At 37.2% G+C, this 26,935-nt stretch overlaps 1 protein-coding gene across 1 annotated transcript in view; it reads right to left on the bottom strand.

Annotated features, from left to right (window-relative positions):
- Positions 1–1,548: 1,548 nt before the first annotated feature.
- RAMP3 (receptor activity modifying protein 3) overlaps positions 1,549–26,935 on the bottom strand; it is a 50,736-nt gene continuing 25,349 nt past the window's right edge. The window contains exon 4 of the mRNA XM_041405187.1: positions 1,549–10,622. Within this exon, the coding sequence (XP_041261121.1) occupies positions 10,367–10,622 (256 nt within the window). The 3' untranslated portion in view covers positions 1,549–10,366. The remainder of the gene's footprint in view (positions 10,623–26,935) is intronic.

The raw sequence follows: 26,935 nt of genomic DNA, 5'->3' as shown, positions 1-26,935 counted from the left end.
TACTCAGTTTTCAAAAAATGAGACACGTTTAACACATATTTCTGTGATTTCAGGTGTATTTTCTGTAACATTCTGTAAAGCTGTAAGACAAGATATTGTAAGGGTCAATATAGTTTCAGTTAATTTTTTCAGCCCTTTTTTCTATTACTTTTAAATATAATGTATTTTTTTTTCCTTCAAAACCAGAACTTTTTAACAGACTAGTGTCCATATAATGACTACCAGCACATAGACTAATAATTTCCACAGCAACCGATGACTAATGCAAGAAGCAGGTATCTGGTTGAAAGTTCTTCTGCAGCTGGAAATATTCCCTTGCCTTTTAATTCCCTTCAGTCACCAAAAAGGGCAACATTTCCTCACAATATTTGGGGCTGAATTTGTGATGGCACTCAAAAGACCGAGTTGAGGTTACTAATTTTGAATCAAATATTCAACATCAGTCGAAGTCAAATCTTATTTTGGCATTGCTCTTTCTCTTCCATCAGTTTCAGAGCTGGATCCAAATTTTGCTCTATACATATCACAGTTCTGGCATGATCCAGCCAAATCAACTGACTTCACCGGTGCATGAGTAGATTCTGAAGTCATTTAAGAACAAGTCAGGAAAGAACCATAGAAATGTACAAGCTTACAAGCAACTGAACCATCAAAGACACTAAAAGCTTGAGCCAAAATAAACAATTTTCCAGATCAGGGATTATATTCCACCCTAGGAATACTGACTGGTGGATTGCATTGTAATAGATTGCACTTTCATGCAAGTTTGCCTTCTGGCTTCTGTTCAATTAAAACACTCCCAGGTTAACCAGGCAATTTAGCTCTACTGCTCTTATTACCATTAACTCATAAATATTAAGAGACATTTGCCCTGGAGACTGCTCTTATGTTACATGCTGCTAATGCATTCTTTCACTCAGATTTGTAGGGGTTTATTTCATTAAATGGAAGGGGACAGAAGCATCTCACTGTTGTTGGTAATCACAGGCTTGTGAGAAAAACGTCATGACCTTTTGGGGCATGAAAGTGTGTACAATAAGGTAATCAGTGTTTCCCTGGTGTCCAGATGTCAGGGAGCAAGGGCAAGGCAGTGCACCCTCATCCCTGTGGCACATAATAGGATGTGATGGCAGGGACCCACCAGGCTGCAGGGACATGCCTGGAATGTGACCTGGCTGGCAAGCTTTGGTGTCAGGAAAGATCTTCTAGAGAAAACTTTGCTCTTAATGTCATAAGTGGTTTTCATCAAGGATGTATATTCTCTAGACTGGCTATCAGTGAAAGGTGATATTCCCAGAAGTCATACTTTAAAAAATTACTTGGAAAACCTAGTGCATGTCATACCCATCTACCCTTAGAAGCAGATTCATTCTCCATAAATAAAGTGCATTGCACAAGTGCAAAACAGAGCCAACTTTTGTTGGTTGCTCATCACATTGTATTTTCTGGCCATTTTCAAATTCCACCAGACAGGCATCAATTCCCTTGCCTATATCCTTGAACACTGAAATAATGCTTCAAAAGAGACACCATGAACTGCATTTTCATTTTTATTCCAAGACTTTTACTTTGAATAGTACAGAAGGGTAAATGGTGCATTCCATTTATAATAAACATTAGGAAGAACAACAGCCACATTTTTCCCTTCAACTTTGTATTCCCATGAGCAAGAATAGCATATATTCAAAACAGAGAATGATGCTCTATTTTTGTCTGTAAGCTGGGTGGTCCAATTGGTTACTGCATTGGCCTTTCTTCTATGAACGCATTGATTTTAATAATAGCTTTGGACACAACAGAATATGAGTATGACAAATTCATCCTACATGTCCTGACTTGGGTTACAAAACCTCTGTACAATATACAGTGTACTTTAATATACTAGGGAACCTTAGAAACCAAGGGAAAACATCAGTCTGTAACTTCTGCATAAATTAATTTTACAAATACAATAAAAATTTTAATGAATACTTACATTGATTATATGATTTTTGACACCACACTTGTTACAGGAACTGTAAAATGTATGTCAAGTTTTACATCATCTGGAAACTTTGTCATTTTTCACTCAAGACTATACGTCTGTTACCTTTTACTTCTTCTTATATATATCTTTCTAACCTACCTAGAAGTCAAGATAAAGAGGAATAGGAAATATTTTCCATTTGCTAATATTTACAAATACCAGCAAGATTTTAAAGGAATCTTAAATGCTGCTTGGCGTATTTCTGAAGGGCAAAAATTCTTAAGACTCTGGAGACTGCACTAAGAATGAAAGAGAATTAAGACATGCAGTGGTGGAGATAATGTTTGACTGACATTTAAAGTCATTGAGTTAAAATGAAGGTTAACCTCATTAAAGGAGACTGTTAAGACAGGCATATGTTGTGGTCCAAAAGGAAGTTCTTGTTCTTTGAATTCTTTTCTCTTCAAAGGAATTTGAGCCTAACAGAAAGGATGCACAGCTCTACTTCTTACCACACTTCTTCCTGAAACTTATCATGGCAATTGGAGTGATACTAATTGCACAAAAAAGGACACCTAGTGTCTCCAAACAGAGAGCTGACCCTTTCTGTTACTCCTTTGAGAGCAAGGGAATCCAACTCTGATTTCTTACCATAAAGTATATTGGCAGAAAATTAGCATGTTCATAATGCTCTATAAATACCATACAATTAGAGAATGTAAAATAGAGTTTCAACTTCTAAGTGGTTGAAGTGAAGCAAGTGAAATCAAAACTTTCATATTTGTGAGCCTAAAGTGATAAAAAAAGAAAAACTGATGAGCAATGTGGGTTTTTCAATGCAGAATTGAATACATTATGGTCTCTGGAATACACACTACTTAAGTTGCATGGTTATATAAGTTTTTACTTGATTAGCTTTGTTTCTTTTCTTGAATTTAATGTTCTTAAAACTTCTGGAACCCAGGACAACTAAGCATAGCAATCCACAGCAGGGCAAAAATATTGGACAGACTCAAATCAAACACTGTTTACATTGGGGAACTTCAGCAGCTGATGCAGACCTAGGTCTTTGCTTTTCCAAGCATTCATCTAACTGTATTCCTGCTCTGTTTCCAGGGTTTGGGTTTCATTTTTTAATGAAAGCCTCAGCTAGCATCATAAACTATTGTATTGGACCCTTTATGTAAGCAAATACTATAATGTTGATTTTTCCTCAGCAAAATCCTCCTGTTTCATTAGTACATTTTTGCAGTACTAGAAATATTTGTGACCTATTGCTGCCCTTGATTTGTACTTCTAAACTGTTACCCTAGAGTATGCATTGACAATACTGTGTATTACACAAAACAGCATTTATTTCAGTCTTATAATCTACCAAAGTATGCAGCTAGTCAGAAGCATTTTCCTTCACATTTAAGTAAAAATAATTTCATAATTATTTCAGATTATATACAGCATGCAGATGGGAGAGGATCCAGTGATCAATTACCACATCTTAAGTCCTGAAATTATGCTTAATGGTTTCTTTTCTTGAAAAGAGCATAAGAAAATCAGTGTATGTAGTAGATTTATGAAAGTGTTTTGTGTTGAGTATTAAGGCTTTAGTTATTAGAAAGGACTACTAGTTCTGCTACTGTGCTCAAGAAAGTACTCCTAAAACATGTTATTTTTGCTAGCAAAACCAAATTGTTGAAAGACAGAAAAAAACAGGTAGTCTGCAGATATTCTGCCAATGTGATTGTCAAATACTGGTATTTCTCCCAATAGTTTAAAAAGTAGTTTTAATGCCCACATTAATTCCTAAAAAGGGTAAAATTTACTGGCAGAGCTCTTCAGTTTAAAATAAACTGGGACAAACTAGGCAGTCCAAGAGAACTGGGATTCACTCCCTGCTGACAGGAAAATTCATTTCAACCACCTCATAAATGTTGCACTCTAAGCAAATATCTCTCCTTAGAGACTGAAACTTGTGGGAATGTGCTTGGGATCCCAGTGCACAGGTCTCTGACATACTGATTCTATAAACTTTCTATAAACTGTAACCTCAATTACTAATAGTTGTCCCTAAAAAATATTTCCTTTGTCAAAAGACAGCAAACTCAAGTCTTTCTTTTCAGTCTGCAGAGTGTCTCCAGATAGCCCCAAGGAGCACTCTACTACTCTACTACAGTGCCACGCTAGGATTAAGAAGATATCCTTTATAATCTGATTTGGCTATTCCTTCAGGTCTGCTGGCTCAGATGTGAAATACTGTGCCCAGTATTTTCATCAAAAATAAAACAGAAAGCAAGGCAACAGTTGTCTGTATTAATACTTTCATGTCTTTGACAAAGTATCCATGCTGATCTTAAAGAAAGTAATGTACTTCTATACAAAGTCAAAATTGCAAATTAACCAGAGCAATAAAAAATAAATAATTTATTTACATAAATTAGCAAAATTCTTTATACTTCATAAAATAACTTAGCTTTTCCCTCTTACTCTTCTCTCTTCATTCAGGTTTAAATTAATGCAAAGGGCAGAGACCAACTTAAAAATCTTAAAAAGTGTAAATTTGCATGCATTATTTTAAGAAAATATTTAGTTTAATTAGCTAAACATTACAACTCACTCAATTCTAAGCCTCATTACAGTCATTTGAAATAAGAATGACTGAATGTGCAATTGCTTTAAAATTTAGTTCCTATCCAAGTTCCTAACAAAACAACTTGTATGTTCAATTCTCATCAAATACATATCTTTGCTTTTAAAACAATTGACCAATATTATCTATCAAAATCTGAATATTTTGGTGTTACAGGAGTCTGGTCAGACACAGGTATGTTCCAAGACTGATACCAGTTGGTATCCCCAAGTGTCTTGGCTCTAATGAAGCTTGGCTCTGTGCTCATACGTGCCTCTAATGGCTTCTTACACACATAAACCAGTGGGATCTCCTCCTTACAGTGACAGGCGCCCACATAACATTCTCTGGTTTATATAGAATTTCTTTATGCATCAAATGTTGAGCAAATACACCACTCACACTCAGCCATGGAGTCTCCATAATGTCAACTATATGGTGATATATCACTGGATCCTCTCCATCTGCATGCTGTGTACATATATATAGCTGGCAAATAGGAGCACATTTCCCTTGCAGTTATGTTACAGTCCTGTTGAAGGGTATGGAGAAATAAGGCACATATTTACGTACATAATTAGGCTTTCACCAGCTGTTTTTGAATTACAAACAAAGGTTGTTTTTATGAGGTGAGCAATTAAATGTACCATAATTTCCCAGGATTTAAAGTGATTTTTGTCAGCGGAATTATCTGTGTTCCCACTCACTCTCTCTACACCTATGCAGCTCCCTGGTGTGCTCTCCAAGAATAGTTCAGTTAATTTCTAAGTCACTCAACATATTTCACTTTTAAGCAGCTATGTTCTAAAAAGCTTCCACTGTTGTCATTCTGAATCTTTAATGGTATTGAAACTGTCAGGCAAAAATTGCATTCTCCTGCTGTTCTGAGCAGCAGGAGAATGAAGATGACAGAAGAGTCATGTTAATGTTAATCGTAGATGAGAAATACAATGGCATTTCTCAGAAACTTAGGGCTCTGCTTTAACAGGCACAGGCACTTTATTTTCCCCCTGTAGCCCATTAATTTTAAAAAATAATAACTGCAAATAAAAAATATAACAAAGAAAAACAATTAGCCAAATGGACTGAATCATGAAAATTCTCCCTGCCTGTATTTCCCATTGGTTTTCTAATTGCTGTCATTTTGAATAATTAGATTGTTGTGAGCAGGTTCCACAACTCAATAATTTTTAAGTAATTTGCAAACATTCACTTTCTTATGCTCATAGCATCTTTCCAAGATTATACCCTACTCAGACAGGGCACTGAAGAATAGAGGTCTAAGGTAGCTAGGAGCATGATTAACATCCTCTATAATTTAGATGTCTACCACATTGTAGCTGAGGCTACAGTGAAACTGTCACTAGGATCCATTTAATGGTTCTTTGAGAGCATTTCTGATCATTAATCTAATGAAAACCAAGAGTCTCCCTTAGAATGTGGTAAAAACAAAATATGAGACCATGTTCTCATGCAGATATCTACACCCTAGATATAAAAACTAGTAAAGAAAAAATATCCCACCATGAAGGATTTAGACAGAACTCAGTTATATCTGAATGTCAAACCTTAAGGAGTAATTCCAACTATGCTGCTGCCATCCCTGAAAGTTCCCAAAAAAAATCCCAGTACCCTGGTAGTTTTGTCTGTATACGCACACTCCCAGAAAACTCTACAAAGGCACATCTTCTACAAACTCATTTGAAGCTGTCTCCACTCCAGCAGCCAGGCCATCACGTTAGAGATGGTTTCTGCATAAGGCAAATCCCTCAAAGCCAAGTATGGCACCACGTTGATGTGTCTCCAGACAATTCCAAGCAGAGCTGGCTCTCACAGCCAGCTCTAAGCAGGGTGGCTGTGACCACCTGACTCTGCATCCACTCCAAGTGCTTTGGCACAGTTGGTGTTGACAGATTATGCCAATTATTCACCATTACTATTTGTATCCTTTCAAAATACTCTGCTGAGAGTTCAAAGACAAGGTAGTAGCCTCAATGCTCCCCAGATTTCCTACCATGCAGAAAATTTGCTTTTCTTATCAAATCCACAAAGCTATTTGAGGGTCTCAGTTTCTTATTTCAAAATTCTGTTAAGAGTAGCAGAAACACAGACTCTTTAACTAAAATTCAATAGCTTTTTCTATGTCCACTTCTGAGTGTGACACCACTGTGTGTATTTCCATCAAAGCACATAGAGAACTCCATAATTCTTGTATTCAGAAGCAATGACAGTCACTAATTGTCTTTATCCTTCCAAACCACCCATGAGTTAAAAAATACAATGTTCTCTTTTCCTCCTATGGAACTCGGACTTCAGAAATACAGCTCAGGACCCTTCATTTTCTGAAATACACTAATGCTTTTGATGATCAAGGCTTAAGCAAAATAATGTCCAGCACTGCTGCATTACATCTGACTGCCTGGCAAAAATCATACTTTGCTTCAGTTTCCAAAAAAGCCAATGTATTGCAGCAGGTGAACATCGGCTGCCAGGCAGACACACACCCATGACATTTAGGCAGGAAGAGACACCACCTATAACAGTCAAAAAAAGGGCACACCTGTTGAGCATTCCTGTAAATTCATTTGGATGCCCAGTCTGTGTAGAAGGGAATTTACACCATATACCTTCATTTCATTGTGGGGATGCTAGAAATTAAAGAGGCTGTTGATTCCCTCTGCACGAACGCTGAACAGATGAAGACAGCACGCAGGACTTCCTCACCATTCCCTACCAATGCCCCAAGAGACATTGCTACTAACCTGCTTATGGTCAGTTCATACTCCTGGAAGAAAGTACCACATTTTTTTGTGTTCTTGAATATTTTTGTCCTTGCCCTGAAGGAATTGTGTTCCTCCTTTGGCCTCCTGCTATTTTTCTTGAAAGAGATGACAGCCCTCTCTGCCTTTGTCTTGGTCCTGCTAGACATCATATTCTCTTGTTAATTCTTTGCTGAAGTTCTTATACCCCATGGAAATATGCACTTCCACAGTTGCTACTGAATGCAAAATATCCCACAACTCACAACAATTAGCAATGTCAGCTAGCTGTCACTTCTCTTTTGGCCTAAATATTGCTGGGGATCAACCACAGTTCCAGTTCTAGGAAGGATTTTGAACATTTTCTTTCTTTTTGAATGCCATTATTCCTGAGCCTCTGTTGTGATATCAGATTAATTTGCAATTAATAAATGAGCCAGATTCTTGGTGCCAGATATGATTTTCTTGCCAATAGAAATAGGCTTGGGGGAGACATAGGAAGGTCCTAAAATGCACTCTCATCAACACATAGTACAACCTATGTCAAAAGATTCAACAATTATCATTATGGGTCCCTATTAATGTACACAACTGTTAAGAACTAACTACTGCAGTTGCATTTTTCCTAAAAACATTGTAAACATTTCTCAGATTTAAAACACTGAGACTACGTTAAATAATCTGTGTTGTTTCCCACGCACTGTTTCAACTTCTCTGCCTTTCTTCAGCCATATAAAAAGTAATAGAAGATCACACTTGGATGAGGAAGACACACAACAACTAAATTTTCGCCTCCAAAGCACAGACTAGTGTTAGCATCCTCTATCCCTACTCTACGGCACATGAATTAAAACCAACTATTTCTGTTCCTTTGAATCTTATATTTTAAAAGACTGTTTGAACTAGAGATTTTAAACATGGCATTCTTTTAAAGACCACAGTACACATCTGGTGGTAAGAATTCATCAAGTTTTCTTCTTCACTTAGTACCTAGGTCAACCCATTTTATAAATTAATCTTATGAATTAAGCTGACTGATATCTCTCAGGTGACCTGTTCATTAGGTGAACGTGATTTCAAATGAGTCAGAAACTGTCCAGAATTTGCCCCAAACATGACAATTAGGTTGAAATGAATGTGGTTTTTTAAAAGTAAAAATTTTTGTTACATGGTTTCCAAACCAAAGTTTTGAAATTTGCCTTGAAGCTTGCTGAAGTAAATGAGAATTAAAATGAAACTCCATGCAGAATATAAGATTGCTTCGTTCTGGCCACACAAAATGCTTAACCAAACAGTATTTTGCCTAAAATGAATGGGTTGTGTGTCTTAACTGACCACTAGTTTTGGTGGTGCAATGCATTTTAATACAGAAAATAAAAGGTCAATAGAAAATTAAACAGAATTGCTTAATACATTACTTCATTCTTCTTTTTTTATAAAGAGCAATTTCTGCTAGCATCTAGAGAATGAGGAAGAGTCTTTGGAAAAACACACAGAAAACACTTTCAAAATTTAATCATTCCAACATCAGAGCAATGAATAAACAAGTTGGTGCCTTCAATCCTTATGAACAGATGTGAAAACAAAAGTACAACTTATAAAGGTTATTTATTTATGTATACACAATATATGTAGATAAATAATCTAGTAAATTGAGCACTTCTAATTTGATTCAAGCATGGAAATGCTTTTCATATTCAAAGACCTAAGTCCCAAACATGGAGCCAGAACCTTAAAGGAGAAAATCTAACTATAAATTATATAAAACACAATTACTCGGCTATTCAACTGTATTTTATTTGTGTGCATAAGGTATGGAAAAATGAAAAGTCACTTGTAACAGACCTTGCACACTTGTCACAGAACATTGGACTGAAAGGCATGAGAGGCACTGAAAGGTTGAGAAAAGAAGGTTTGCAACACAGGGAAGTTCTTTTGTTTTGAGCATATGATCTTTATTTCAACTATTACTTAACTTTATAGAACAAGATTTCTGAGTTGAATTTTTCTCTTTCCTCCTACTTCTATTCCAGGTTTTTATGTTCATACTTTAGTTTCCACACTCTACACAGGACAAAGAATTATTTATGTATGATACTCTGAAAGGCACCTCAATCAACATGACACCTTTATATTTATTTGTACTATATCACTTGCACAAATTGGAGCAAGAGTGGGGAGTATACAGTGAACACAAGTCATCAAGAATAATAATTATAAAAGAGGAAAAATAAAGAGTCTGGTGTATGAAAGTTTCTTCATTACTCCTTAGTATATTTATAATCAACCAATTTTCTCTCATGTTTTCCAGCTCTGTAAAGTAGGACTTGTATCCTCCCAAAGTTTGTTTGTGAGACATACAATTCCAAGCAGCCATGCTTAAAGAAATTTTATAAACCATTTTATAACGTGGCAGGATAATTTCCATGTACAGATAATCACCGGACACAGGAGTTGTTTCTTTGCCAGAACAATCCTTCCCAGTTTTGATAATGATGATTTTGACTAGATTTTAAGAAAAGCTGCCACCTGGTTATATCCATAATTAGTACCTGTGCCAAGGATCTCTCCAAGTCACAGAGTTCACAGATGAAAACCTTGAGTGTCCCGCACAAAACCTCAAGAGATATCATTTCCCCCCCGGTCAGTATTATACACACACAGCTTTGCAAAACTTTACCAGTCACCTTTGCCCACAGGAAAATAACAGGAAAGCAACTCCTTTTGCAGACAAGAGGTCTATTCGCCTGGGAACTCTCCTGTTTCTGGGAGCTGCCTGTGAATTCCATGCTGATGAGCCTTGATGGAAGTACAGTTTTCTACCAGCAATACTCATGGTCAAGACAGAAGCAGTGATGCAGCAGCAGCAGCAGCTCTTCATTCCACAGGAGTATCTCAGTATCTCACTGGTTCCATTTCAGCAGATCTGAAATCTTTATGCCATGTTTCTCTCTTCATCCTCCTTTCTTAGTGTTTAGGGAAGAAAGAAATGAAGAAAAGAAAGCCCAGAGGAAGAACTTACACTAAGATATCACTTCTTTTGCTGCACCATACTACCAGTGTTATCATGGCACATGTCAACATGACTGGGATCAAGATCAGTGCTATGAGAATTTCATCTGGTGGATCTTCCCAGTGAACCTTTTCTGAAGTACAGTTTGAAAAGAATTGTTTATGAATTCCAGTGATAAAGCCTTCTGCAAGGGGGTTTGGCCAAAAGCAACTTGCATTGTTGGCTTCACGCTCTGTGCACTGGGTAAAGTTGTCATAATACCTGGGAGTAGAAGAAAAATAAGAGAAGTTGAAATAGAATGTATATGCATATTACACTTGGAGAAAGCTACAGAGGTGCTATAAGAAATCTCTAAGAGTGTGTCTATCATATAGATACTCTGCTGAAGGACCTCCAATGGAAGCTGTGGCACAGCAAAGGCAGAAGGAGAACTGACTCACATGTACCAATGCAACTGAGAGATTTCATGTGAAGTTCTGAGATCCCAGATGGACAACAGTCAAACCCCAACTACAGCCAGGGCCTCCTAATGCCATTTAAGTACAAACAGAACTCCCTCACTACAGACATTTACACAGTCTTTAAAAAACATGCACACAAATATGCCAAGAACAGGACATTTTGAACAAAGTATGGATATTTCATGCCTCAACTGCCACTAGACATGATGTTGTCATGAAAATTATGATGTGGCACTAGGACTGAACCACAACATGCAGTACTGTGTAAAAATTTTGGTTCTGTTGCATTCTCATGCAAGAAAATAATGGGAAAATAAGCACACAAAGTTAGCTTTTGACAAAATTCCTCTTCTTTCCAACCCCAGCAAATGCCTGGCAGGGGATAAATAAAAAAATAAATTCTAATTACATGTTTGCTTATGAAAGGCTGGGAATTCCTTGTAATATCTAACATGCAATTTCAATCCTGCATGTGCTAAAATTTACCTGCTCAGGAATAACTTATATTTATGAGAATTGGCTACCCCTCAGGAAAAAAAAAAGGCAAAAATAAGCCTAAATTACTTTTGTGGTGTTATTATAAGCCAAAGAAATTCAGGAAGTGAATGGATATGGGGAAGGAGATCGGAAATTAGCAAGACAAAGAGTGTCTGGTCAGTGCACGAATAAGGCAAGAAATAAGGAAGCTGCATTATTATCTGTTGCATTTATTTTAGTCCTGCGTGACTCAATAATCTCACTTCAAAGGGGAATTAAAAATAGAAAGAAGAGAGCAAAACTCCACATGACACCTCCAGGGACAGCATCCTGTTATAGCATCTGAAGACCCTACTCTCCCTTAAAGTCCATATAAATATGAACTCCTGATGATTGTCTTGCTCTGACATTAAGTCCTACAGGGGATAAATGTTGACGCAATGCTTTGCTGTAAAGTAAAGGAGAAGAGACATTCAGCTTTTGGGCCAAGACTGAAGTCTACTGTTGACTGTCTGTCAGGGGAAATGTCTGCCCGCCCATGCTACAGCCACACAGGTTGGGAACACAGCCTCCTGAGCATCTGAATTCTCAGAGCTGTGTTCACAGAAGAAGAAAAAGCATTACAGAAAGGGCCTTCTCCAAATTCCTTGTAGTTCTCATTCTCAAGGAGTTTGAGCCAATACTACTTCATTCATAAGCAACCACAGTGGACAATCTAACACCAAACTCCGGCATGAAGATGCATATACACCCAATGTACGTGTGTTTTAAGCAAAGCGACTAGAAAGGAAGCTTTTGTGACACCAGCAACCACAGGAAAACAACGGGAAATAAGCTAAAAATAAAATACAAATATCAGCTGTTTGCTATTTTAATAGTGTCATTCTTCTGTGTGACCTGATGGCATGCACTCTTTATGTCCTTGGACTAAATTAGGAGCTGGAGATGTCTAGTTGAATGTGGGACATACAGTCCCAGAGGACCTGAAGAGCAGCAGGTCTGAAGGCAAGGCTACAAGGTTCAGCAGGCTACAATGCAGAGATGGAGAAGCATCCGTCTGCCCAGACAGGTCATTGCTCTACCTGGCACAGACATCAAGCAAGACTCCAGAATGCTGGACTCTACTCCAGCCTGCTCTTGGCCATGCTCTCATGGGCACCTTTGTGCCATCAGTGGCTGCAGTTACAGCCACCTCAATAAGAAAGTCAACAATAAATCCAGGTGGTTTCAGCATAAAAGTACCCTAAGCTCAAAGATTTGTTGATGTAATTTTTTTCCTCTGTGTTTAAAATCCTATAGAAAATTCAGCGTTCTACAAAGAATTCTGTAGATTTTTTTCTTAAATGTTAGATGGTGTAAACAAAAATATCTTCCACTGATTTTTGATTGCAAATACAACACAGCTAGAAAAAGCTGGTTAAGTGTTGCCAAAAGGCCAGATAAAAATAACTTGGGAGATAAATTGTATTTGAAATACTGAATTCCTAAGGGCTAAAGTAGATTAAAAGTGTTATTGTTGGAATTCCTTACAATTTTTCCTTAAAACCTTCTCTCATGGAAAAAAGGGGGAAAAAACCTACCTGCACTATAACTCTTAGTTCACACAACTGTGAGAATGTAGATAAAGGAAAATCTCAGCTGCTGGAGAATTGCATGTCTGCCAGTAAAGCTGAAATCACTTAAATATTTATGTAGTTTTGTAATTTAGAGTTTATGCACTGCAACAGAAAGTTCACACTAAAAAAAAGATCCTCTCTGCATGGCACTGTGGAACAGCTGCCTCAGAAGGGAGCAACTGCATCCTCATTGCTACAGCATGGATGTTTTTGTAGTTGATCAATTGGTTTGCAAGTCAGGCTTTTTTAAGAGGGAGACGGAAGTTAACAGACATTTAATTTCAGTTCAATTCTCCTATGCCTAATCCTTTAATGTCTGATGTAATTCTCTTTATTCAAATGGTAAAGGCTGGAATAGGAAACCTTTCCATTCTGTATAATAAAATGGCTATGACAAAGATGCCCTGGCCTCTAACTGGAGATACTTCAAGGACAAGTGCATTAAAGTTCCACAACTTGTGAAAGGCAGGAACAAGAAATTATAGTTTCTACTTATTCCCTGAACAAATAACTGGAAAGCACACTGGAGCTCAAGCTCCTTCACTTTTCAGAGTATAAGAGGGTGTGGGAACATTCTTATTCTTTGTGCTGAGACACATTTTCGTCCCTTTCAGGCTAGCTACAAGGGACCTAGGTAATACTCAGGAAAGGGATATTCACTGGGAGCCAGGTCACAAGCTTTGTGACAAATGGGCCAAAAAATTATATGAGTTTCAACTCAGCTAAGCAGTCCAATACAAAAACCCCAAAACCTAAACATAGTCTGAGCAGCAAAATTCATATGAAGATGTGCTTTGCCCTGATATGCTCAGAACAACTGTACTTTCTATTGAGGAACCAAATCCTTCGTCATACTGCAGATTATTGAAAATACTTTCAGAGAACACAAATAATTCCTTTCAGAGCAATCTCTGAACTATAATGCATTTGGTATGATAGATAATTTTCAATATTCTAGAACAATACCTCATTTTCAGAGCACACACACTTTTTCTCCTGTACCTTATGTTTTCACTAAACCAGATAATAACAACCATGTCATGAAACTGGGGTTTGTTTGTTTGTTTTGTTGAAACTGCGTAGTATTTTATTTTGTATTTTACCCATGAGAAAATATATTTTTACATATTATCTATAACTAAGAACGTGGACAGTAGGCAGTTATTATGAGGAATGGGAGTGGACACATTTGCCTTAATGGGACAGTGTTTCATGGAGTATCCACTCAAACTATTTAAAGAGAGAGCTAGGTTTATTACATCTCATCTATCTCAGGGTACCCAACTGCCTCTCACTCAGGGCACTTCTCAGTCTAAGTGGCGCTTGAATCTCAGCCGTAGTTTCCCACATTTCCAGGGAGGAACATGGTAAATTCTTGCTCTTTCTTCCTCAATACCCCTGCACAGGGAAATTGTAGAGATGAATGGTTTATGAAAACACAAGTCCCCCAACACCCTCCTCCACATTTTTGTGAGACTAAGAAAACAAATACATTGTTTAACTAACAGTTTTTATAAATAAGCATTTTCCGATGGAAAACTGTTATTTCAAAGAATCACAAACAATTATCAAAAAAGCTGAACGCAATATATATATATTACTTAAGACAAACATTTGAGGGCATTTTCTGGCTGCAGCCAGTAGACCCACTGTCAGTTCCAACAGGAGAATCTTTCCACCTCTCCAGCACTTATGGATAGACCACCACAGAGACACTCAGCACATAAGCAGTCAGGAATGTTTTGCAGTTGCTTAATGAGGTGGGCCAGGGATTAAAAACCAAAACACCACACTTCCACTACTCCATTTTAAATAATTCCATTTCATGATTCCTGATATAATTATAGAATATTAGTACAAGATAGATATAATACATTGTGAGTAGTTTTTGTTATTTTGAGTCCAGTAAGTACTCAGAATACAGTGAAAAATCTCTCTACCATAATTAAGTCATGATGCAAACCAGGTAATAGATACACCAGGGACACTCACTCCTGCTACTCTACAATCCCAGACAGCAATCTAGAGGCACTGTTTCAGGACACTAGAAGTCATGTGGTGTCATTCTAATACAGATACTTTAAAATTATTTGCTTTCCACCAGATTATTCAACCAAAAATTTCTTTGTACACAGTCACATATTAAATTGAATTATCATCCTTGTAACCTCACCCAGACTGGAATACAAAATGATGAAATGTAAAAATATTAACAAGAAATATCATATGATGAGAAAGGCTTTTTTTACAACATTTCCAGATGAAGTGGAGGCAGGAAGTAGCAAAAAAACTCAGAAAAATAAAAACTCTATTCTTATGTGAGATGCAGCCAGACTGTATAGAATTTCAGGGTGTAACAGCCTGGGTGAACTTCAAATAAGGGTCCAAACCTTAAGATCATCATTTCCTGAGGTTTTGCCACCATGTTAAAAGGATAGCTTTAATTTTATAGTGAGTTAGGAGCCTGCAAATATGGTGGAATATTTCTGAGATTGTCTCACTCAACATCTCTCCAAATAGATTTGTGTCTGTGTCTCACCATTCCTTTAATCACATATCTTCTGCCAAGATGAGTATTCTCACAGTCACATTTTTATCTCCCTAATCAGAACAGATCTACTGTTGTGCAGCTCCAACACAGAATTCAGCCTCAAGAAAATAATGTACTACAAAGACACAAGGAAGGAAATGTATGGGGGTGGGGAGAAACATGTTTAATGAAAAAATTATAAAGTACAGTTTACTCTCATGCCACTAAATAACAGACATTGTGACAGATTTACTTACTTGGGTTGAAAATAATAAACAGATTCTGGTATCCTTTGAAGTAATTACAGATCTCCACCCTTAGTTTCACACCAACAGCTGTCTGGAAAATGCAAAATAAGCCAAACTAAAACCCCAAAAATGCACAACTATTACTGAATTGTTGTTAATTCCCTAAATATGCAACGAGAAAATGTAAATATAAACAGCAACTATAGGTGTAAGCAGTTACTTTATACACCTAATAGCCATCTCTAATGTGCAGCAGAAACCACTATATTAAGCAAATGTAGAACAAGGAGGTAAATGTAGCCTGACATAAACCTGACTGCATTATTAAGATCAAATGTTTAGTAGCACCAAAATTTTACCAAGCCAAAAACTTCAGCTGGCAAGCAGGCTTTACCTTCCACTGCTCCTGACTAGATTTTAATGATTACTTAGTTGTACAGTTGGCCCATTTTTAGACACCCAGTGAGAGGGGAACTAGTCTCTGAAGCCATCACTACATCATGTCTTCAGAAGCCAATCCTGTAACTCCCTTGAATTAGACAAAAATTAGACAAAAATCAAAAGAGTAAGTGAAGACAAATCCTAATCCCACCAACACTTAAGCATACATATCCAACTTCTTATAAGCACAGTATCTCATAAGTAGCCATCACTGATGATGTGTGGAAGATGTCTTTAATAGCATGAATAGAATCGTTACGTATCCACTCCTTACAGTCAAACACATCAGGCTTGTGATTTTGTCAGGAAAATGCAAATTTTAAAACCTCTTATGTATGGATCAAGTTTCAAAGTTTTTGTCAAGTTGGACAACTAGTGAAAGCCTTCATTTTTTTGGGCTTCTCACCAAAGGAGACAGCATGTTTCTGGGGGCAAGCACTGTTTTTGTGTACATCAATATTTGAAATTTTACAGCTAAAATTTTAAACCTTGTACTAGAACACGTGAACAGAAGCAGGAAGCATTCCAAAATTTAGATCCAAATTATAAGACCATCTTCTGATCTCCAGTAAACACTTCTCAGCGCTGAAAATGGCAGATGCACAATCTCTGCTATCTCATCTGCTTTCTCTCTATTATAGTCAGTTATTTCTCTAATTCAGATTACTTCAAAATGACAGGGCAAAGGCAATACCTAACTAAGATTAGGATTTTTTTCTTTCCCATCAGCTATGCATTTCCCCTACATGTCATTAGGAAAACCATTAACATTTTCTGGCACATATCCTCTTTCAAAGGGCAAGCATGACAGAGCTTAGAGCCCTGAAAAGCCAATAACACAATTTGAAGTCACATTCCTACTATTTATTGTCATGTACAATTTCAAATCAAACTTCTGCATACTTCAAAACTATGTTGCCTTTACAGTAGGTAAAAACACTGGTATAATTGTAGGGCATGATGCACAATACAGCTTCCTTGAAGCTTCCTCTGCCAAGGAAGGGAGCCCAGGACAGCTAGTACTTTGGACAGATGAGTCCCACACCCATTGTGCCTAGCAAAAAAAAAAAAAAAAAAAAAAAAAGCCTCCTTAAAAAAAAGCAAGCTAGTAGAGAATTACACTCAAATCTGCCACTGTAGTGATGGAGAGACATGCAAGCAGCATGCTATCCTTCTATCTATCTCAGCTCAACTCCTTCCCACAAGCATTTCCACCTGTGTCACCACAGACTGGCACAATCCTCACTCCAGTCAGCACAAATGCAAGTGCCCTTGGTGCAAGCAGGCGTTTGGGTCAGCCACAGACACAGTCATCTCCTGAGGTGGTTCTGCTTTTCCCCAAATACATCAGTCACTTTGTTCATTCACCTTGTAAAGTTTGCTACAATTAACAGCTTATTTGTCTCCACTCTTCTCAGAATGTTCCAACTGCATGATAAAACCATAATTCCAGCACTGCTTCCAAAATTAAATGCTCAGCCAGCTTCAATCCAATCATCCAGCACCTGGGGAGGAGCCAGAGTCAGGAGAGAAGTTGCTAGCCCAGAACTGCTCTGAGCTAATGGCGTATTTCAGGAGCTCAAGGCTTTTCTTTCCATCTAGATGAAGCAAGCTGACAGGTGAGCAGAGAAAATGTGGCTTGAATTCAGACTGGTGCTCCACAGCTGGGCCTCCAGATAGCGACTCAAAACAAGCAACCATGAAGATAATAATTTTTCTGACCAACAGACAAAAACTCACAGTGAAAGAAATAACAGAAATGCGCTTCTTCTTCATTCCAGCTTACATCTACAAACAACTGCTTCATATTCCATTTTTATGAGGATATTAAAGAGTATTAAAGTGTCATCTGTGGAAGCTGTTATTAGATTCCACTTAGTCCAAACTAGCACAAGCCTTTTATAATAGCACAGCACTATTTCATCAAGTGGAAAGAGGGGAGAGAAACATCTGGTAATACGCAGCTGTGAAACAGAAATCATCAGTCTATCAGGCTTACATTTTGAGGAACACCCATTGTAGCATCTCCACAAATTGAAACATTTTTAAAAATAAAATGTTAAAAAAAAAAAAAAAACTGTTTCTAAGTTGAACTTTTCATCATCATTTTCATAACCCTCCTCACATAATTTTTATGAGCATGTAAAGTATGTACACTTTTCCTGATTATTTATGAAAAATGGGTTTTATATAAACTTTTAAAAATTCCTGTAATTAAAAAAAGCCACTTGCTTTGGTAGGAGAGTGGCTGTTGTTTTCTGCTCCAAGCAGAGCACAAATAATGGGAGTTAAAAATCAGTCGACTAATTACAGATCTTAAGCTTCAGATTATGTCAGCTACTGGACTAGTTAAATAATAAATTGTTTTTGCAGTCTTGCATAATAAATGAATTATGTGAAATTGCAATCTAGGCATGGACAGTTCACAAACAAGACCAAAACTGATGAAAAATTAACCATAAAATCAGAGGAACGGTAAAAACATTAGAAATTTATTTAAAATTAAGCATAAAGACTGTTAGGGAAGAAGCCTAATACAGAAAAGTTCTGCTTACCTACTATTCAAGTACATCATTTTGTTTTAGCATGACTTTGGCAGCACAGCATGTTTACCACTGAATGTGGGATTTTTCCTTTCTTATGTCTTCCCCTCTTACTTGTGGTGGAAAAGACACATTCCGTATCCTTATGTAACTACTTTTGCTGCGTGGCTTCCCAAGACTGTTCCAACATCTCATACACAAAACAGAAGCAAATGGTGGACCCAAAGGTTCCTCACCCACAACTGTGTATGAAAGATTGGAATGTTGCAACACTCCCTGGAGTCGCTTAAGGGCAAGCCAGCAACCTCCTAAGCAGGTGCAAAAAACATTATGCCAGAGGATTTTGGACAAGTCCAGCCAGACTGTTGGCAGATCAGAAGCAGAGGGACCCAGCATCTTGAGACTGTCACCTGGGAAAGGTAGCAGTTTCTTAGCTCCTGGAGCTGCTACATTTATTTAACTTCATCTTGGGCCCAGCTAAACTCTACCTCAGTTTGAGGAAGGACAATGTAACATGGCATATCACCAGCGAAATGTTACAAACCCTTGAGGTAAGAAAGCTGTTATGGGGTCTGATAATATTTAAGCACTGTGAGTAGCCAAGTAGTAGGGTATTTTCTGAGCCTTTATCCAATTCCTCTTTTGCTGATGAAAACAATGACTTATTTTCATAGTGATGGTTAAAAACCAATCTGTTTCCCTGCACAAAAACAGCTAACAGCAAAAAGAACCTTACCTTTTTGCACCTACTTTTTATAAGTAGTAATACTAATACCTTAACCCTGCATACTACAAATCAGCCTAGATATATTTTAGATATATATACTCCCCAGTAACATGAAGCAAAAATCCATTACAGATAACAGAGCGACATAAGTTATACATAATATAGAACCAATTTAAGATTATTGTGCTTCTTAAGCTACCTTCCTGCAGATAAAAATTGGACTCATCACCTTACTGACAATTCCCAGTCCCACAGGCAGACATAGAACCCACTTCTAGATGCCTGAACTCTCATTTGAATATTTCTATGTTTATTTTATAACGATAACTTAATATGAAATGGTACATTTTAGCAGTCAGTGAAATGTATGAAAGAGATTTGTATATCTGAGAAAAATGCAAAACATCAATTTCTTGAGAGGTTCAAAGAACTGTACTCGTAGTTGTTAATCAATGCTCTATTGCCTTGACAACCTTTGATTTTCACCCCTACTATACTCAGCACTTATCTTAGAGAAAATTTTTAATTTTACAAAACTGCCATATCTCTGTTATCTTTGTAAGTACTACAGGCATCTCATACATTGCCTCCAAGTATCTTAATGCAGCCAGAAACGTGTCTGCCTTTTGCAGATTGCACAACAGGCTGAAGAAGGTGACTTATCTGCTTAAGAGTGCAGAGGACTGCACTTCATGTCTTGAAACTACTTTCCAACACATAATTACATACTATTCTGTAAAGATAAATAGAAATACCAGAGCATTGGCAATTAACCATGTAAAATACTTTTTTTGTTAAGTATTGTTATATAATAAACTTCTGTAATTGAAACAAGACCCCAAATACCAAACATAGTAGTATTAATTCATACCTATTGTGTTGTCAACAATGTGACTAATACCACATGTAGCCTGGAGCAAGAAAATCTATTTTTTTGTCTCTGCGGAGTTAATCTCCATTATTGTACATTCATGGTTGATCCATTCAGAAAACAAGAATGTAGAAATTGTTTTGCAAACCAGAAGTAGCAAAAAAGTTTGCATTAACTTTTCCTTTTCATAATACATTTATATACTCATTTTTACTGCATCTAAAATATACTGTCCATTATTTATGCATTGCATAATACAAAATACTCAGTCTATCAAGTTATAACATACTATTTTACCACCAAGCAACTTTACACAGAAATCTTATGCAATGGTTTTATTAAATACAGCTTTTAATAATGAAGACTGTTTTTGATTACTGATCTTACCACAGCAAAATTCAAAAAGGTCATGAAAGGTGTTGACAGGCATATCAGCTGACAGTTCTGAGATTTAACAAGAGAACTGCTTTCTAACATCACTTCTAAGTTGCTTACATTATTTTTTCCAAGAGACTTAGAATTATTATATTCTTATATCTTTAACTGTTTGTTAGTTGACTTGGAAATACAAGCACTGACATACTAATGCCACCTTGCAAGTGTAAGCTACCACCATTAGTCCAAGGCATCTGCTGAAGTACACATCAATTTGACCCACAGCACCCTTGCTAAAATATTGTTACTGGGCTCGTCAGGTGACATCGACATCACCAATGTTGAAAACTCTTTCAGAACTTCAAGAAAATACTGATATTTATATCACTGACCTCTTGGCAAATTCCAGATTTCACTCTCTTGTTGGAAAAAAAAAATACTCAGGACAAATAAATGTAACAGGTGTTAAAACTTGCTGGAAAACACTTGAAAAACTGAAATCTGACATTAAATACTGAAGTTTTCAACTTTTAATAATGCTTCCTACTTAGCAGCAGGCTCAGAAGATCCTTCTCTTTTTTCACACTAACAGAACTTCCACAAAGATTTGCAAAATTATTGATAAATTGAAGACCAGAAAGATTTGAGCTCTTAAAAACCTTGAAAAGATGGATAATGGGCTGAAAAAGCACATTATTCTGACATTATATAGTCATTATATGTTTTTTAATGGAAGACCCAATGTCTCACGTGGTTTAACAAAGAACGAAAGAGTTATCCCTGATGAATAAGAAATTCCAGTTGTTTTCTCTTCTCCCCATTCCACTCCACTGCTATCCTTGAATGGTGGCTTTTATAAACTGTGATTATAACAGTGTATTTAATTAATCAGCCTCCCAAAATATTGGCAAATTTATCTTTATCCTCTACAATAAACCCATTTACTGGTTTCAAGTGAGCTCTTCAAAGAAAGGTTTTGCTTGCAAAAAGCAAGATTTTTCAGTGTGTAAAATGAAAACCAAGAAATCTCATCAGACAAAAAACTGATAAGACTTTGCTTCTTTGTAGCATAGCTATGTCTATAATATGCTGCAGAACAAACTGATGGCTTGGCATTTATAAGCGAAGTGGTCTTCAGGTCATCACAAGATTTAGAAATGTCAGTGCTCTTAATATAGCATTAAAATTCAGAAGTCAGAGTAATTTACTAAAAATTCAACATTCATGAATGTTTTTCACCACCCTTCTGAATCATGTAAGCCAGCCACAGCAAACAGTTTCAGAAAAGCATTGCTGTAATTCTCCACTAAAGAGAGAAAAAGTTTTAGAAATGAGTATCCAAAGCCTTTCCAATACCTTACCTGGAATTATCAAATATATACTTTATTTTCACAGCCATGCATTATATAAAATGACTGTGTCTCTCCTTTATAGCAAAGGTGAAAACTATAATGCACTAAAGAGCCATATTTCAGCCTCTGCATCTATCAGGAGGAAAGCAGTTATAAAGCATGTCAAACCAAGGTGTCGGAATTCAAACTAGCCACTTTGTTTCTATTCATCAGGACATATTATTATCTACACAATACAAAATAAAGCCAGTACATTTCACATGAAAGCATGATCTGAAATCAAGGTCCTATGGAAGATATTATTCTGTAGCCTCATTAAAGGACCAACTGTATCTTTGCATTAACCTCACAGCAACTAGGATGGTTGATGCCAAAACAGTACATGATTGTACACATTCTCAGCACAGCCCTGTACCTGGCTACTCCATGAGATTTTATAAATTTTAGGTTTCTTTCATTCCCAATGTTTTAAATAATAAATGGCAAGCATTATTATTCCTGCAATGAAAAATTGATATTGTCAGCTATCAGCATGATGGCAACACAAGTGCTCAAATACGATGTTCTTTTCCATTGTTTTACTTCCTCACACCTAACTGATTTATTAGCTGCTTTGCTTTTGTTTTGAAAAGAAAGGCATGAGTCACAGAAGAAAAATAGTATGTCTTTGGGATAATAATTACCAGCCTGCTTTTGCCATTGCTGCCATGAGTTTTTAGATGGATTTTTTAGTACAAAACTACTGTAAGTTTTGATAGGTAAAGAGGTGAAAGAAATACACAGCTAAAAATATTAAATATCAGCATCATCTTCATTTCACCAAGAGCTTAAAAAAAAGCAGCAACCGTATTTGTATGAGAAGCTCAAAGGAAGACAATCCTACTAAAGAAGATCAAATGCTGGCTTCTACCACACCAGTCCTTTTCCTATACCCAACCAAACACTAAATGCTAAATCAGCTACAGTGACATGAGGCCACATAAAGTGCAGGTTTACTCAACTTTCCATCACAGAGACACTGAGATGACAAATAACATTTTCTTCTCTAAAATATGGACTAACAAAACTGGAAGGACTTGCAGCTGGCTAAATACGGGGGATTTTGGTCCCCCTTCTCAGTTAGATCTTCAGGGGAAAAGAACATATTACTCCTCAGATACATAAGAACTTTAGGCAACAAAATTGCAGAAAATTACCCAGAGACCAGGCAATACAATGGTCTTTTGCTGTGCAAGCACATTGGTGATTTGCAGCATTTTCATCATGACTTTGCCCAAGGTAAACCATAACCAATCTACTTGTCTGTCTACAGGGATATGAATCCCAACACAAATACAGACAGCCCCCTCCTAACATGACACAAATGAAGAAGAGTAGGACTCCCTTTAATCAGTACTGTCCTGGATCTAAAATTATATGTGCTGGTCACTCAAACATCCAGTTTCCAGCAGGCCCAGGTTGCCTTTCATGTCAGAAAATCACATGCAAAAATCCAGAATCAAGACTTTTCTGATAATATTTAAAAGAATGAACCAAAGGCATCAGCTTCCTAATTGTGAAACCATTACCATTGTGGGAACTTATTAGCTCACACGAATCACTGGTTCACCTCAGCTGCAGAACAAACCCAGTAGTTTGTCTGAGATTTTTACTAGGGGTTTGTAATGAGATTTCATACTAGGGAATATGCCAAACCCATCTGGAAGGAAACAGAAGAGGTAGTTACCCAGGAAATGAGAAGGCTGAGGTACTCTAATGACCCTTTTGCCTTGGTCTTCAGGGGCATATGCTCCAGTCACTTGCAGAAGGCAAGGCAGGAATTTGGAGAATGAAGAACTACCCACAGTAGGAGAAGATCAGGTCCAAAAATATGTAAGGAACCTGAAGGTTCACAGGACCTGATGAGAGGCATGTGAAGGTCCTGAAAGAAATGGCAGAGGAAGTGGCTAAGTCACTATCCATCACATTTGAGAAGTCACAGCAGTTTGGTGAAATTTCCATTGGAAAAGAGGAAACAACAGCCATTTTTAAAAGGGAAAATTAAAAGGAGTACCTCTCCTCTGAAGACAGGCTGAGACATTTAGGGTTGTTAAGCCTGTAGAAGAGGCTTTCTGCAGACCTTACAGCACCTTCCAGTACCTAAAGGGAACTAAAGAGAGGTGATAGGGACAGTAGTGACAGAAAAAGGGGGAATGGCTTTAAACAGAAAGAGAGTAGGTTTGGATTGGGTATTAGAAATAAATTCTTTATTGTCTAAAACAGGTTGCCCACAAAAGCTGTGGATGCTCCATCTCTGGAAGTGTTCAGGGACAGGCTGGATGAGACTTTGAGCAATCTGGTCTAGCAGAGGATGTCCCTGTCCACAGCCTGGAACCAAATGATCTTTAAGGTCCCTTCCAACCCAAACCACTCAGCAATTCTATGGTTTTCACAGTACATTCCTGTTCTGTAGAAGCTTTCTCATTAGCAGCTGGATGCAATCGCTGATTGGTGTCTAGATCAGACTTCATGCAGAGGCCAGTGGGGAAGATGAAAAAACTTAGATAACCAACAAAGAAAATTACTCAGTTTGGAGGGTTCTTACATACACACTCAGCCAGCAGAGGTTCTTAGCTCCAAGCTTTAGGAAGTGTGGGCATATAATTCATTTTGGGCTGCACATGTCTCTTACAGAGTTTCCCTTCCCATTGATCTTAATGTGATCTGGCTTTCTCTTATGTAATATTTTACTAAGTTTCTTTGAAAACTAGGCACTTTTACAGTTAGCTTAGTTGGGCCAAATTGTGACAAGCAAAACTCCCACTGACTTAAAAATTGCGCAACAGGATTACTTTTCCAAATTGCATCAAATTTAGTCATACAGATTTTTTTCCCTTAATTCTTTTTTTCGAATCCTCAGCATCTGTACAGAACATGGGAAGACTCCCTCATCATCCTCAATGGGACTGAAACTGTTTATAGAATAAACATTTCATGTAAAGTGTTGTGGGAAAACTACACAAAGGCTGTACAGAAAAAAGTTATTCACAGTGGACACACACCTTGGACCATGCACACAGTAAAGCAGAGAATTTCATCAGGTACACACATACCTGTGATGAATCTGTTTCAGATGTACAGTTAAAGAAAAAATTTGCCCTCTTCTATTCTGTTATGAACTGAAATTTAAAACATCAGCAAAATGAGACTTTTAACATCTTCCAGGTACTGTAAAACAATGTCACAGAGCCACTGTCTCACAGCAAATCAGGGACTCCTAGAGCTGTGGAAAGAAATGTAGAGATTGGAGGAAGAAATTTGTTACAATCCTTTCTTTTTCTCAAACAGAACATCCAGATCTGACCTGTGTTACATGCGTTACTTTGCTAGAACTCTCTTCTAAAACACAAATTGGTATTTCACCCTTGGACTCTAAACCAAATTCATTGGCTGGTAAACACAGAATGACTGACTGGGAGCTCCCAAGGTAGCAGATATGCAGCCCTAGCAACTTGTGAGATGAGTGCTGCAACAATAGTATTGGCTTGAAATAAGAGAATGCCTCACCTGTAACAGATGACACAATCTGTTTGTAGATGTAATGGATAAATAGTAATCTTTTAAATGAAGAGTTGATGCCTTTCCATAGTATACTCACTCTTACAGGGTTTAGAATAGTGACTATTGGGCAGGTTGCATGGACTGTATTATGCAACAGTGCAGACATGGCCACAGCCATTCCTCTGGCCTCAAAATTACTGAAATGCTAGTAACTACACTCAGAAATATTTGGAAAATGGTGATGCAGAAGAAAGAAAACTGGTACTTGGGAACAGGCCAAAAGCTTAACAAGCCACTGAAAATCTTCTTTAGTACATTTTGGTCCCACATTTCCATAGGGTTAGGCCTAGGAGACACACACAGATTTGTTTAGAGACTGTTCTAGCTAAATTGTTTCCAGGATCCAGTTAGAAGTATTTGAAAAACTGATTCATGAGTTAAGAATAGAAAGTAATCTAAGCAATTACAATAAGGAACATTTTTTCAGGTTCATGTAAGACACCTCTGGGCACTTCTGTCTTCATCCGGCCACTTGCTTCAGGAATTAGTCATACCTGGCCGCACAACTGCAGTCCCACACCAGGATTTATCACAGCACACAAAAAAAGTCTGACTGTTAATAATGAATTTTCTGGCTTGCAAACAGTAGTTGATTTTACATATTCAGCTGTAATTGCTAAATATTAAGAAGATAATAAAGAAATATAATACATAGTTATTATATGTAATGCAGCGCTATTAACATAGATGTTACTATAAGCAGACATAACAGAAATATTACACATGAAAAATAAAAACCTTCCTGCAATTTCCAGTCTTCTCGCAAATGAAAAGTATATTTCCTTTTGTTAATTCCCTATATAGCTTTCACCCACACTTCAGTCTCTGCTTATTCACTTGCCATGTACCATAACTTTGAGTCTTTTAAACAACCCCGTTGTATTTTCATCTTCAGAGCTCTCTCTTAGTAATCTAAAGGCCTCAGCAAAAATGCAACTAGGCAAACTCCTCTTCTGCCAATGAACACCTCTGACTGTGTATTGAAGGTTTTACCTTTTTTGTAAGCTAACTGCGATTAGCTTTCATATTCTGCTATTTGTGGTTAGCCTTCATATTCTGATGTCCAAGCTAGAACCACTGAAACCCACCAAGTCTAAATGACTTAAAATATGTTAAAATCCCACTTTGATCCCTCATCATATTTAAGATTTCAAATATCTTTGGACAATTTGAGCCAGAGTACTTGTATCGTAAGTAAATGAGAAACCTCACAGAAATCTGCAAAAATTAATAGGGAAACTTTCATCTAACAGTGTTTCCATGAAACTTTACCTGAGAATTTAATGTCTATATGTGATCATCTTACATTTCCAGCAACATCAATATCAGCTGT

This window comes from Onychostruthus taczanowskii, unplaced genomic scaffold, assembly GCF_017590055.1.
Source record: "Onychostruthus taczanowskii isolate IOZ18803 unplaced genomic scaffold, ASM1759005v1 scaffold222, whole genome shotgun sequence".
Lineage (NCBI taxonomy): Eukaryota > Metazoa > Chordata > Aves > Passeriformes > Passeridae > Onychostruthus > Onychostruthus taczanowskii.
This window is presented reverse-complemented; position numbering and strand designations above follow the sequence as displayed.